This window comes from Pongo pygmaeus, chromosome 5 (genome assembly GCF_028885625.2).
Source record: "Pongo pygmaeus isolate AG05252 chromosome 5, NHGRI_mPonPyg2-v2.0_pri, whole genome shotgun sequence".
In the NCBI taxonomy this organism is placed as follows: Eukaryota; Metazoa; Chordata; class Mammalia; order Primates; family Hominidae; genus Pongo; species Pongo pygmaeus.
Window position 1 is genome coordinate 31,832,566 of NC_072378.2, and position 14,835 is coordinate 31,847,400.

Below are 14,835 nucleotides of genomic sequence, written 5' to 3' on the forward strand. Positions count from 1 at the left end.
AGGAGGTAGAGGGTAGAAATTATGCCCCAGTAGTGCACGAATGAATGAATCAAGGGCAGTGACTCATGGGTTGCCTGGCCAGTCTGGAACTTGGGGAAAATAAAGTTGGAAAATTGGGGGATGGAAGAGAGAAGTGTGCATTGACCGCTTTCAATGGGAAGAGCATGTGAAGATAGAGGTTGCATGTGGATGCCCACCAGAGGGTCTCCAAGGGGCTGGGGCTCCCTGTAACCAGGTGGGCGAGATGGCTTGATGGATGATGCCACTCAGCCGCACAGGGCTTGCTCATGAGTCCCTGCACAAAGTGGCCGTGGTGGCTGGGATGGACACTGCATGGACAGAGCAATTCACCACTCACCAAGGCTGACCTGGCAGCTGCCACTGCTGAGGACCCAGCCTGCCAAAAGCAGCTGTTTCTTTGAACAGAGAAAAAAAACAGACAATGTTAATTAAGAGCAAGACAGTGTTATGACAGATAAATATGCCACTGCAGCTATAGCAGAGATGTAAACAATCTTGAAATTATAAAAAAAAAAATGTCGATGGAAAAGACTTATTGCAAGTAAAGAAGTTAAAACAGTTGTAAAAATTCTGTCTCTGCCCAACTATATCCAGATTGTTTCACAGGGAAGTCCTACTAAACCTTCAAAGAAGGTTATTGGACTTATTTAAAATATTCAAGAGAATGGGGCAAAATACAGAAAGCTAGACAACTCACTTTATCAGCTATGAATAGTGTTAATTCTAAAGCCAGTTAGGGAACAAATAATAAAGAAACAAGATAGGAAAATCACTATTAATAATTAGATGTAAAATAGATGAGAAAAATAGTAGACTGTGTCCATCAGTGTGCTATAAACAAATTAAATATCTTGACCAAGTTATGAATCCCAAGAATGCAAGAATATTTAAACTTTAAATGTTTTAATGCATTTTAACACTTAATTCAATAATTTAAAAAGAGACAATCATATTTCACTAGATGTAGAAATCACTGTAGATGAAATCCAACACTACAGCTGACCTACATTTCTTCAGTTATCTCCACTTTTAAGAATTCGTGATCAGTGCAGCACTATTCACAATAGCAAAGGCAAGGAATCAACCCAGATGCCCATCAACAGTGGAACGGGTAAAGAAAACTGCGGCACAGGGCCGGGCACGGTGGCTCACGCCTGTAATCTCAGCACTTTGGGAGGCTGAGGCAGGCGGATCACGAGATCAGGAGTTCGAGATCATCCTGGCTAACACAGTGAAACCCTGTCTCCACTAAAAATACAAAAAATTAGCCGGGTGTGGTGGCGGGCACCTGTGGTCCCAGCTATTCGGGAGGCTGAGGCAGGAGAATGGCATGAACCCAGGAGGTGGAGTTTGCAGTGAGCCGAGATCATGCCACTGCACTCCAGCCTGGGTGACAGAACGAGACTCCGTCTCAAAAAAAAAAAAAAAAGAAAGAAAACTGCGGTACATATACACCATGGTACGCTACCCAGCCAAAAAAACAAGAACGAAATCATGTCCTTCACAGCAACATGGATGGAGCTGGAGACCATTATTCTAAGCAAATTAATGAAGGAACAGAAAGCCAAATACCACATATTCTCACCTGTAAGTGGCAGCTAAACATTGAGTAGACATGGACACAAAGAAGGGAACAATAGACACTGGGGCCTCCTTGAGGGTAGAGGGTGGGAGGAGGGAGAGGATTAAAAAACTACCTATTGGGTACTGTGCGATGACCTGAGTAACAAAATTATCTGCACACCAAACACCCGTGATACACAATTTACCCATGTAACAAACCTGAATATATATCCCTTGAACCTAAAAAGTGGAAAAGAAAAAAGAAAAAAAGAATTCCTGATCAGACTGAGCCCACCTAAATAATCCAGGACAATGGCTGGGCGTGGTGGCTCACGCCTGTAATCCCAGCACTTTGGGAGGCCAAGGCAGGTGGATCACGAAGTCAGGAGATCGAGACCATCCTGGCTAACACGGTGAAACCCCATCTCTACTAAAAATACAAAAAAAATTAGCCGGGCGGGTGGCGGGCGCCTGTAGTCCCAGCTACTCGGGAGGCTGAGGCAGGAGAATGGCGTGAACCCGGGAGATGGAGCTTGCAGTAAGCCGAGATCGCGCCACTGCACTCCAGCCTGGGCGACAGAGCGAGACTCCGTCTCAAAATAATAATAATAATAATCCAGGGCAATCTTCCCTCTCAATGTCCATACCCTTAACCGTATCTGCAGTTCCTTTTGTTGTGTAAGATCACACATCCAAAGATTCTGGAGCTCAGGGTTTGAATATATTTGTGGGGCCATTATTCTGCCTATTACAATTATGTGGTGGCTGAATGAGTTGAACATTAGTGTAATTATACTCCTAGAAGATGAAAGGCGAGTAATTAAAAGGAGGCATCCCATAAGGAGATATGGCAAATAACTAAGTAAAGATATCCACAGCCCCGTGAATGAAAGGAGATCCACATCGACTCAGACCGCACTGGAACTTCAGATGATGAAGACAGTGATCTTAAAAGTAGCCATAGAAGCTGGGTGCAGTGGCTCACGCCTGTGGCAAACTCCCAGCACTTTGGGAGGCCGAGGGAGGCAGATCATGAGGTCAGGAGTTCAAGACCAGCCTGACCCAACATGGTGAAACTCCACCTCCGCTAAAAATACAAAAATTAGCTGGGCTTGGTGGTGCGTGCCTGCAATCCCAGCTACTCAGGAGGCTGAGGCAGGAGAATCACTTGAACCCAGGAGGCGGAGGTTGCAGTAAGCTGAGATCATGCCACTGCACTCCAGCCTGGGAGACAGAGCGAGACTCTGTCACCAAAAAAAAAAAAAAAAGTAGCCATAGAAGAAACACAGATCTGGCCGGGCGTGGTGGCTCACGCCTGTAATCCCAGCACTTTGGGAGGCCGAGGTGGGCAGATCACAAGATCAAGAGATTGAGAACATCCTGGACAACATGATGAAACACTGTCTCTACTAAAAATACAAAAAAATCAGCTGGGCGTGGTGGTGCGCACCTGTAGTCCCAGGCAGGAGAATCGCTTGAACCTGGGAGGCGGAGCTTGCAGTGAGCTGAGATCACGCCACTGCACTCCAGCCTGGGCAACAGAGCAAGACTCCATCTCAAAAAAATAAAAATAAAAATAAAAATAAAAGGAAATACAGATCATTTTAAGAGTTTATTTTATTTTATTTTATTTATTTTATTTTATTTTATTTGAGATGGAGTCTCACTCCCAGGCTGGAGTGCAATGGTGCCATCTTGGCTCACTGCAACCTCTGCCTCCCGGGTTCAAGCAATTCTCCGGCCTCAGCCTCCCAAGTAGCCGGGATTACAGGTGCACACCACCATGCCTGGCTAATTTTTGTATTTTTAGTAGAGACAGGGTTTCACCTTGTTGGTCAGACTGGTCTCGAACTCCTGACCTCAGATGATCCACCTGCCTCGGCCTCCCATAGTACTGGGATTACAGGCATGGGTCACCATGCCCAGCTGACAGATCATTTAAAATGCAACTGGATTGGAATGTAGCTGACGTCTCTCCCTGTCAGCCCCAGTAGCCAGAAGAGACATCGGCATTCATGAGCTGAGGGAAAAATCAATATCAAACTAGGAATTTGTGGCTGACAAACCCACCTTTCGAGGCAGACGGATCATGAGGTCAGGAGTTCAAGACCACCCTTGCCAGCATGGTGAAACCCCATCTCTACTAAAAATAAAAAAATTAGCCAGGCATGTTGGCATGTGCCTGTAGTCCCAGCTCCTCGGTAGGCTTTGGCAGGGGAATTGCTTGAACCCGGGAGGCCGAGGTTTCTGTGAGGTGAGATCACACCACTGCACTCCAGCCTGGGCGACAGAGTGAGACCCTGTCTCGATAAATAAATAAATGAGAAAGAAAGTTAAATAAGGTCACAGGGTGGGGCCCTAATCTGATGGGACTGGTGTTTCTAAGAGGAAAACACAGAGATGTCTCTCTTTCTGCAAGCACACAGAGGAAAGGCCATAGGAGGACATAGTGAGAAGGCGGCCATCTACAAGCCAGGAAGAGAGCCCTCACTAACCAGAAACCAAATTTTCCAGTACTTTGATTTTAAGATTTTGTTATTGAATGAATGTTTGTGTGTCAAATTCGTATGTCAAAGCTCTAATTCCCAGCGTGATGGTATTAAGAGGTGGACCTTTGGGAGGTTATTAGATTCAGATGAGGTCAAGAGATTGACTCCATGATGGGATTAGTGTCCTTGTAAGAAAAGGAAGAGACTGGAGCTCTCATTCTCTTCACCACATGAGGATATGGCAAGAAGGCAGCTGTCTGCCAGGCAGGAAGAGGGACCTCACCCTGAACTGAATCTGCTGGCACCCTGATCTCGGACTTCCAGCCACAAGATTTGTGAGAAACGAATTTATGTTGTTTAAGCCACGCATCTGTGGTGTTTTGTTATGGCAGCCCTGTGACTGAGTACCCCATTTTCCTTAAAATTATCTTTATTTTTTTTCTTTTTCCCTGTATGTTTGCCTCTTCCTTAGCTCTTTAGGGATACAATTATAACCTTAACCTTCTCTCTCCCAGACACTCCCTACACTGCAAGGTTACCTATGTGTGGGCTTAGAAGTTCCAGGGATCTGCCAGGCAAGGTGGCTCACGCCTGCAATCCCATCACTTTGGGAGGCCAAGGCAGGAGGATTACCTGAAGTCAGGCATTCAAGACCAGTCTGGCCAACATGGTGAAACCCCATCTCTACTAAAAATACAAAAATTAGCCAGGCGTGGTGGCAGGTGCCGATAATCTCAGCTACTCGGGAGGCTGAGGCAAGAGAATCACTTGAACCTGGGAGGTGAAGATTGTAGTGAGGTGAGACACACCATTGCACTCCAGCCTGGGCAACAAGAGTGAAACTCCGTCTCAGAAAAAAAAAAGAAAAGAAAAGAAAAGAAGTTCTAGGGACCAAATCTTAAAACAAACCAAGCACCTCCAGAACTCTCCCCGACCAGGAGATTGCCTTGAGACAATGGTCGATTTACAACCTAGTTCTGCCCACAATGGTGCCAATCAGACCACCGAATAGATAAGCCATCAAACAAGTCTTGTAGACCTCACACCTCCTTACCCCTTCTCCTGCAAGCCAGTCACACCAAGTCCCCCTTTATAAACCCTGGCCTTCTCCCTAGAAATTTGAAGTGGTCACTTTGAATGGGAATTTGGCCACTTCCCCACTACTAGTTTTGGTTAATAAAGTTACTTTCTTACTACCAGACCTCATGCTTGTTATCTGAATTTGCAAGCAGCAAGCAGCCAGACCTGAGTTCAGTTACAGTGCAAGATGACTAAGGCAATCCCCAAAACCAAATAGTAACTCCCCCTCTCCAGTCTCAGACACAGCTTTAAGATCACAGCATTTATTCATCCATTTAACATATATTTAGTGAGTGCCTCTGTGCTAGGCATTGTTCTAGGTCTGGTGATCATTTAATCAATAAAAGACAAACACCGGCTCCCTGATGCTTACAATCTGAAAGACAGACAATAAAGAAAAACATAATAGCAGTAGTGGGTTACATGGATGTGTTCCAGTAACAAAAACATCTTAAAATAAAACAACAGACTTTATATGTTCTCTCTTTCCCTGGGTTGACTGGGCTCAGCCAGACAGCTATTCTGCTCCATGTGACATGGGCAAAAGCTGCCATCATCTGGAGCCCGAGGGGCCCAGAACATTCAAGGGGCTTACTGGGGCTATTAACTCGGTGGTCGAGGTTCTCCTCCACCTGCTGCTTCACGTGGCTAGGCTGCTCCCGGCTCCATACCTGGGCTTCAGAGAGGGTGTTTGAAGATGCCAAGTCAGAACCACAAGGGATCTTATGTAAGAGCCTCAGAAGTCAGGCAGTGTCATGATCCCCATGTTCTAGTCACCAAAACCAGTCTCAGATCCAAGAGTCAGGGAGTAGGGGGATTAGGCTCAGGTCTTGATAGAGGATGGCAAGGTCACATTGCTAAAGAGCGTGTGGGATCGAAGATATTGGGGAAGCCATCTTTGGAAAAAGACATTTTCATACTTAGAAAGAGATAGGAGATAAGAAAAATAATAATACAAAGTAGAGAATCAATGCAAAGTCATACAGGTGGCATTTTTAAATAGGATGGTCAGGGCCGGGCACAGTGGCTCACGCCTGTAATCCCAGCACTTTGGGAGGCCGAGGCGGGCAGATCCCCTGAGGTCAGGAGTTCAAGACCAGCCTGGCCAAGATGGCAAAAGCCCATCTCTACTAAAAATACAAAAATTGGGCCAGTTGCGGTGGCACAAACCTGTAATCCTAGCACTTTGGGAGGCCAAGGCAGGTGGATCACGAGGTCAGGAGTTAGAGATCAGCTTGATCAATATGGTGAAACCCCATCTCTTCTAAAAATACAAAAATTAGCTGGGAGTGGTGGTGCACACCTGTAATCCCAGCTACTCAGGAGGCTGAGGCAGGAGAATCGCTTGAACCTGGGAGGCAGAGGTTGCAGTGAGCCGAGATCGCACCACTGCACCCCAGCCTGGGTGACAGAGTGAGACCCTGTCTCAAAAAATAAATAAATAAATAAATAAATATAAGTAGGATGATCAGGATGGGCCTCTTGGAGGGGCCATGTGAGCAGACTTGAGGAGGAGAGAAACAGCCATGCAGATATTTGAAGGAAGAACCTTCCAGTATCCGGCTCTAAGCATACCCAGGACTCTGCTCTGGGGCAGACCCTAGAGCTACAGTGGAAATGGAGGTGGCCACACTCACAGAGACTGTGGCAGAGAGTGATGGGGATTTGGGTCTCCCCTTCCTGCTATGGCTGTTAGAAGTGCTGGAGTTGGGGAGGGAAAGGCACTGGCATGTGGAAGAAGACTAGGAGAGGAGGGGAGGCTGAAGTGTGTCCCACCCTCACTCCACCTCTCTGCTCTCTCTGTCCTGCACCCGGTGCCTCCCCAACTTCCCCAGAGTTGTGGTCCCTGACAAGGAGGACTCTGAGGGCAACCACACCTTGCCACGTAGAGCACCTGGCTTCTCACTTGCCAACCTCACTCTGACCTGGCTGCAGGAAGGGAAGGAGCCAACTCTGGACTCAAGACTCAAGGGGACCAGACCCAGGGAGATGAGACATATCAGGGCTGGGCAGCTGTGGGGGACCCTCCCAGAGAAGGCCTGAGATACATTTGCCTGCAGGTGCCCCTGGGCCTGGAGAAGCCCCTCAGTGTGACTAGGTGAGGTGTTGTCAGAGGACCAGGGGCTGAGGCTGGGGCGTCCCATCCAGATCCTGCCCCCTTCTCTGCCCCAGCACCCAAGGCCCCTTCCTCCCTCCTCTATGGAGATGCTGGGGATGTCCTCATTCTCCCTCTGAGCACTCACATCTCACTCCTCATCTGTCTCTCTAACCTCCTTCCTTCCTGCTGCAGCTTCTGCCCCAGCCCCAGGCTCTGGCCTCTCTCTCCCCAGTTCCACCCTCCAGGGGGTGATGGTTCACTTCCCTCTGAGGAGCCAGCACTAGGTGAGAGGTTAGGAGAAGGAAAATCTCATGGGCCATGGGTTGGGAGGGAGACAGGGCACTGAAATGGAAGGGTAGGGAGACAGAAAAGGCAGGTGTCTCCAAATCACCATTTTTCTGTCATGGTCCAAGGGTGCCGTCCTCCCAGGCCCAGGGATGTGGAAAGAACAGCAGGAATTGGGAAATACTCCACAGGAAAGAACAGTGTGACTCCTCCCTCCACCGGCTTCTTCCTCTTGCCTATTCTGGTCAGTTCTGTAAGTGAATCATGTTACCAAAATGTGAAATGTTTATTTTAGGAAAGTCTCCAAATATTAGGGAATAAAATTACTAGTGTCTAAGCCCTGCATACTGAAAAACAGAAGCTTTAAGAAATAAAGACCTGCATGGAGAATTGGTCATCAAGTTGGGGATGTCAAAGTCTGAGCTGAATCAGCTCTTTTTCTCTTTCCTTTTTTTTTTTTTTTTTTTGAGACACAGTCTTGCTCTGTCGCCCAGGCTGGAGTGTGGTGGTGTGATCTCGGCTCACTGCAACCTCCGCCTCCCCCAATCAAGCAATTCCCCTGTCTCAGGCTCCCAAGTAGCTGGGATTACAGGCATGTGCCACCACACCCAGCTAATTTTTGTAGTTTTCAGCAGAGACAAGGTTTCGCCATGTTGGCCAGGCTGGTCTCAAACTCCTGACCTCAGGTGATCCGCCTGCCTCAGCCTCCCAAAGTTCTGGGATTACAGGCATAAACCACCATGCCCAGCTGAATCAGCTCTAAAGTGTCGCTGAAGTGAGAGCCATTTATGTGCCTGTGTGAGCTCAGGCAGGTCTTGAGACCTCTGTGTCCTCCTTAGAAGAGTGAAGTGAGCACCCAGTGCCTAGACCTTGGTCGTGATAAGTCATTCTCTGATAAAAGGATTCAGGGCTCCTTAGAAAAACAGCTGATTCTAGGGCTCGCATAGGAAAAATATAAGATGAGCCTGGAACATCTTGTAATGCCAGAAAGTAACCCCCACCCATCTCCCAACCCTCACCACTGAAAAATAAGGGCATGTCAGAGGGACACAGGAGTCAACCTGAAAGAGCTCCCTATGGACAAAGCTGGAATAATCTGAGCAACAAAGTTACAACAGTATTGGATTATAACCCAAAATATAAATAAATATTCATTCCACACTGATTTATTTAATCAAAAATAATTAAATAAATGAATAGGGAAGAAGGGGCAAATCTTCCTTACAGAAGAATTTCAAAACATATATTACGAGAATCTCTGTTCCAGGAGATTGGAGTTTTATTTCTCTCACCTTGAATATGGGCTGTACTTGCCGACTTGCTTCCAAAGACTAGAGTACGAAAAAGGAAAAATAATAACTTTACAGTGGAGAAATGTAGCAGACACTAACTTAACCAAGCAATCAGAGTCATGTTAACATCTTGCCCCCCAGAAGTGATGTGATGAGGACACTCCCCTCTATGGTATTCTTCCCTTAAGCCCATAACCCCAATCTAATCATAAAGAAGCATCAGACAAACCCAAAGTGAGGGACATTCTACAAATTATCTGTCCAGTATTCTTCAAAACTTTCAAGGTCATGAAAACAGGTAAAGACTGAGAAACTCATGATCAGAAAGACTAGGGAGACCCAAAAGCTAAATGCATTAATGGGCCCTGGAAAAACTGGTGAAGTCCAAATAAAGTCTACAGTTTAGCGAATAGTATTATAGCAATGTTAATTTCTTAGTTTCTTAGTCTTGACGGAATTTTGTTAGATGTTAACGTTAAGGAAAGCTGGGGTTTATGGAAACTCTGTGTCCTAGCTTTGTAACTCTTTAAATCTATTATTGTTATTGTTATTGTTTTTGTTTGTTTTGTTTTTGTTTTTTTTGAGATGGAGTCTCGCTCTGTCACCCAGGCTGGAGTGCAATGGCGCAATCTCAGCTCACTGCAACCTCCACCTCCTGGGTTCAAGTAATTGTCCTGCCTCAGCCTCCCCAGTAGCTGGGGTTCCAGGCACCCATCACCACGCTCGGCTAGTTTTTGTATTTTTAGTAGAGATGGGGTTTCGCCATGTTGACCAGGGTGGTCTCGAACTCCAGACCTCAGGTGATCTGCCCGCCTCGGCCTCCCAAAGTTAAATCTATTATTATTCAAAACAAATTTAATTAAAAGTGAAATGAAGCTAGGCACAGTAGCTCATGCCTGTAATCCCAGCCCTTTGGGAAGCCAATTTAAGCCCAGGAGTTTGAGAGAAGCCTGGGCAACATAGTGAGACCTTGTCTTATAAAAAAAGTTAATATAAAAAAGAAATGAATAGACATATATTAAATAAATTAAATCGATAATTAACAACATTCAGAAACAGAAAACATCAGCCCCAAATGGGTTTACTGATAAATTCTACCAAACATTTAAGGAAAAATATTATACCAATTTTCTATAATCTCTTCCAGAAGACATACTTTCTTTTGTTGTTGTTGTTATTCAGTTTTAATTTCATGATTATAAACTTAACGCTGCAACCCAGCTAGGCATGGAAGGGAACAAGGAAAACATGAAACCCAAAGGGAACTGCAGTGAGAGCACAAAGATTCTAGGATACTGCGAGCAGATGGATGGAGGGTGCTCTCCTGAGCTACAGAAGCAATGGTCTAGTGGTTAAGATAAAACACAAGTCAGGCCAGGCGCAGTGGCTCACGCCTGTAATTCCAGCACTTTGGGAGGCTGACGCAGGTGAGATCACCTGAGGTCAGGAGTTCGAGACCAGCCTGACCAACACAGAGAAACCCTGTCTCCACTAAAAATACAGAATTAGCCGGGTGTGGTGGTGCATGCCTGTAATCTCAGCTACTCGGGAGGCTGAGGCAGGAGAATTGCCTGAACTCAGGAAGCAGGGGTTGCAGTGAGCCGAGATGGCGCCATTGCACTCCAGCCTGGCAACAAGAGTGAAACTCAGTACCAAAAAAAAAAAAAAACACAAGTCAAACCTAGTTGAGTTGTCTACAGTCAGCGATGGTGATCTTCTTGATGGTCTTGCCATTCCCAGACCCAAAGTGCTGCATGGCCTCCACAATATTCATGCCATCTTTCACCTTGCCAAAGACCATGTGCTTGCCATCCAACCACTCAGTCTTGGCAGTGCAGATGAAAAACTGGGAATTGCCCGGACTTGGTGGTTCATGCCGTAATCCCAGCACTTTGGGAGGCTGAGGCGGGCAGATCACCTGAGGTCAGGAGTTCGAGACCAGCCTGACCAACATGGTGAAACCCCGTCTCTACTAAAAATACAAATATTAGCCAGGCATGGTGGTGCATGCCTGTAATCCCAGCTACTCAGGAGGCTGAGGCAGGAGAATTGCTTGAACCCAGGAGGTGGAAGTTGCAGTGAGCCAAGATCGCACCACTGCACTCCAGCCTGGGCGACAGAGTAAGACTCCATCTCAAAAAAAAAGAAAAACTGGGAATCATTTGTTTTGGGTCCAGCATTTGCCATGGACAAGATGCCAGGACCTGTATGCTTTAAGATGAAGTTCTCGTCATCAAATTTCTCCCCGTAGATGGACTTGCCACCAGTGCCATTATGGCGTGTGAAGTCACCACCCTGACACATAAACCCTGGAATAATTCTATGAAAGGAGGAACCTTTATAACCAAATCCTTTCTCTCCAGTGCTCAGAGCACGAAAGTTTTCTGCTGTCTTTGGAAACTTGCCTGCAAACAGCTTGAAGGAGATGCAGCCCAAGGGCTCGCCATTGACAGCGATGTCGAAGGACACAATGGGGTTGACCATGGCTGATAGTATGGGGCTCCTGATGGTGGCGTCTACAAAGCCAAGACAGACACTTTCTATCTCATTTCATGAGGCCGGGATTCCATGAGGGAATACTTTCTAACTAATTCCATGAGGCCAGCATTAGCCAAATACCAAAATCAGATGAAGACTTTACAAAAAAAGAAAACCACAGACCAATATCTCCCATGAACATAGATGCAAAAATCCTCAGCAAAATGCTAGCAAATCAAATCCACAATGTATGAAAAGAACAATACACCATGACTAAGTGAGATTTATCCCAGGTATGCAAAGCCACTTCAACATTTGAAAATCAGTTAATGTAATCCATTACATCAACTGGCTAAAGAAGAAAATCACATGATCATATCAATAGAGGCAGAAAAAGGAATTGACAACATCCAACACCCATTCATGATGATTAAAAAAAATCTCTTAGCAAGCTAGGAATAGAGAAGACCTTACTCAACTTGATAAACAACATCCACAAAACATCTAACATCCACAAAACAGCTAACATCACACTTAATGGTGAGAAACTAAAAGCTTGCCGGCTAAGATCAGAACAAGGCAGGAATGACTCTCTCAACACAGCTTTTCAAAAATGTACTGGAAGTCCTAGCTAAAGCAGTAAGACAAGAAAAGGAACTAAAAGGTATACAAATTTGGAACAAGAAATAAAACTGTCTTTGTTTACAGATGATATGATTGTCTATGTAGAAAATCAAAAAGAATCCACACATAAAAAACTCCTGGAACTAACAAGCAATTATAGCAAGGTTGCAGGATATAAAGTTAATATGTAAAAGCCAATCACTTTTCTATGTATCAGCAATGAGCATATAGAATTCGCCATTTAATCTTTTTTTTTTTCAAGACGGAGTCTTGCTCTGTCATCCGGGCTAGAGTGCAGTGGCGCGATCTCAGCTCACTGCAACCTCCTCCTCCCGGGTTCAAGCAATTCTCTTGCCTCAGCCTCCTGAGTAGCTGGGATTACAGGCGTGCCCCACCATGCTCAGCTAATTTTTGTATTTTTAGTAGAGATGGGGTTTCACCATGTTGGCCAAGCTGATCTCGAACTTCTGACCTCATGATCCACCTGCCTCGGCCTCCCAAAATGCTGGGATTACAGGCGTGAGCCACCATGCCTGGCCCAGAATTTGCCATTTAAAACACAAACCACTTACATTAGCATCCCCAAAAATGAAACACTTAGGTACAAATCTAACAAAATATGTACAAGATCTATAGGAACAAAACTACAAAACTGACAAAAGAAATCAAAGAACTAAACAAATGGAGAGATATTCCATGTTCATAGTCAGGAAGGCTCAATACTGTTAATATATCTGTTCTTTCCAACTTGATCTGTGGAATGAATGCAATCTTAATAAAAAACCTCAGTAAGTTATTTTGTGGATGTTAACAAAGTGATTCAAACTTTATATGGTGAGGCAAAAGAACTAGCCAGCACAATATAGAAGAAAAATGAAGTCAAAGTACCACCACTACCTGACTTAGACTTTCTATAAAGCCATAGTAATCAAGACAGAGTGGTGATTAGCATAGCCATTGTGGGAAACAGTATGGAGGTTCTGCAAAAATTTTAAAAATAGAAATACCACATGATCCAGCAATCCCACTAATGGGTATATATCCAAAGGATATGAAATCAGTGTATTGAGATATTTGCACTCCCATGTTCATTGCATCATTATTCTTTTTTTTTTTTTTCCTTTAGAGACAGAGTCTATGTTGCCCAGGGCAACTCCTGGCCTCAAGCGATCCTGCTGTCTCAGCTTCCCAATTAGCTGGGATTATAGGCACGAGACACTGCACCTGGCTGCAGCATTATTCTCAATAGCCAAGATATAGAATCCACCTAAGTGTCCATCAATGGATGAATGGATAAAGAAAATGTGGTATATATAAAAAATGGAATACTATTCAGCCTTAAAAAACAAAATCCTGTCATTTGTGACAACATGGATGAACCTGGAAGACATTATGTTAAGTGAAATAAGCCAGGCACAGAAAGACAAATACAATCTCACTTATATGTGGAGTATAGAAAAAGTCAGACTCATAAATAGAGAGTAAACTGGTGGTTATCAGAGGCTGGGAGGTGGGGGAATTGGGGAGATGTTAGTCAAAGAACACAAGATTTCAGTTAGGAAGAACAAGTTCAAGAGATCTATTGTAACTTATGGTGACTAAACTTAATAACAACATATTGTATATTTCAAAATAGTATGAGAATAGCTTTAAGCATTCTCATCACACACACACAAAATATGTATGTGAGGTAATGTACATATTATTAAATTGTTTGATTTATCTGTTCCACAATGTGTGTATGTATGTGCATATATATATAAACATGATGTACACCATAAATGTATAAAATTTGTCAATCGAAAATTTAATTTTAGAAAGACAGAGTGGCATTGGCAAAGAATAGACAAATTGATCCACTTGAGCAGAATAGAGAGCCAAGAAATAGTCCCACATAAATACAAGGAGCAAAGACAATACAATAAAGATAGTCTTTTCAGCGAATGATGCTGGAGCAACTGGACAGCCATGTACAAGAAAAATGAAAAGAGCTCTTTTAAAAGGTTACTGTGAAAGCCACCTGTGACAGTAACAGAAAGTGCCCAGCAGGGTCTCTGACACTTAGTAATGTAATCTCTCTCACTGTAATGTAATGGCTAAACTTCAACATCCCTCAGCCCCCATCTCCATAAGACTTTCCCATAGAGGCAACAATGATTCCTGTCAGTCACCCCGTCCTGCCAATCCACTGGATAAGATACAATATTGAAGGGCCCATCAGCACACTGGCCTTAGGGGGCTCTGCAGCCCCTTGATCTTGTGGATCATGCTAGCCTTAATCTCCTCTTGTCCGTGGCTAAAGACAGGCCCCTCCTGCGGAGGTCAGACCAGAATGCTCATCTGATTAAGACTCTATATAAAGAGTCAGGAATAACAAAAACAACAATAAATAAATAAACACAGTAACATAATCTATGTGTCTTAGTCCATTTCTTGCTGCTATAACAGAATACTACAGACTGGGTAATTTATTTTGTTGTTTTTTCAGACAGGGTCTCTCTCTGTCGCTCAGACTGGAGTGCAGTGGCACGATCTCGACTCACTGCAACCTCCACCTCCCAGACTCAAGTGATCCTCCCACCTCAGCCTCCTAAGTAACTGGGACCACAGGCCCGCACCACCACACCAGCTAATTTTTGTGTTTTTTTGTAGAGATGGGTTTTGCCATGTTGCCCAGGCTGGTCTCAAACTCCTGGGCTCAAGCCTTCCACCCACCTTGGCCTCCCAAAGTGCTGGGATTACAGGCGTGAGCCACCACACCCAGCACAGACTGGGTAATTTATAAAGCAAATAAATGTATTTCCCACAGAGCTGGAGGCTGGGAAGTCCAAGAGCATGGCATTGGCATGTTATGAGGGCCTGGCTGCAGTATCATCCCATGGTGAGAGGTGGAAGGGCAAAGAGG

At 44.9% G+C, this 14,835-nt stretch overlaps 1 protein-coding gene across 1 annotated transcript; it reads right to left on the bottom strand.

Moving 5' to 3' along the window:
- Positions 1–10,509: 10,509 nt before the first annotated feature.
- LOC129039223 (peptidyl-prolyl cis-trans isomerase A-like) lies at positions 10,510–11,312 on the bottom strand. The gene is made up of 2 exons (XM_054492797.1): positions 10,981–11,312; positions 10,510–10,690 (listed from the first exon to the last, which is right to left on the bottom strand). The coding sequence occupies exons 1-2, from the start codon at positions 11,310–11,312 to the stop codon at positions 10,510–10,512; spliced, it is 513 nt and encodes a 170-aa protein (XP_054348772.1).
- Positions 11,313–14,835: the final 3,523 nt, after the last annotated feature.

Bases quoted from the DNA above. Each gene is read 5' to 3' on its own strand.
- LOC129039223 (XM_054492797.1), bottom strand. From the start codon at position 11,312: ATGGTCAACCCCATTGTGTCCTTCGACATCGCTGTCAATGGCGAGCCC. The intron at 10,691-10,980 runs GTTTTTCTTTTT...TGAACCACCAAG, and splicing joins CCCAAAACAAATGATTCCCA to TCCGGGCAATTCCCAGTTTT.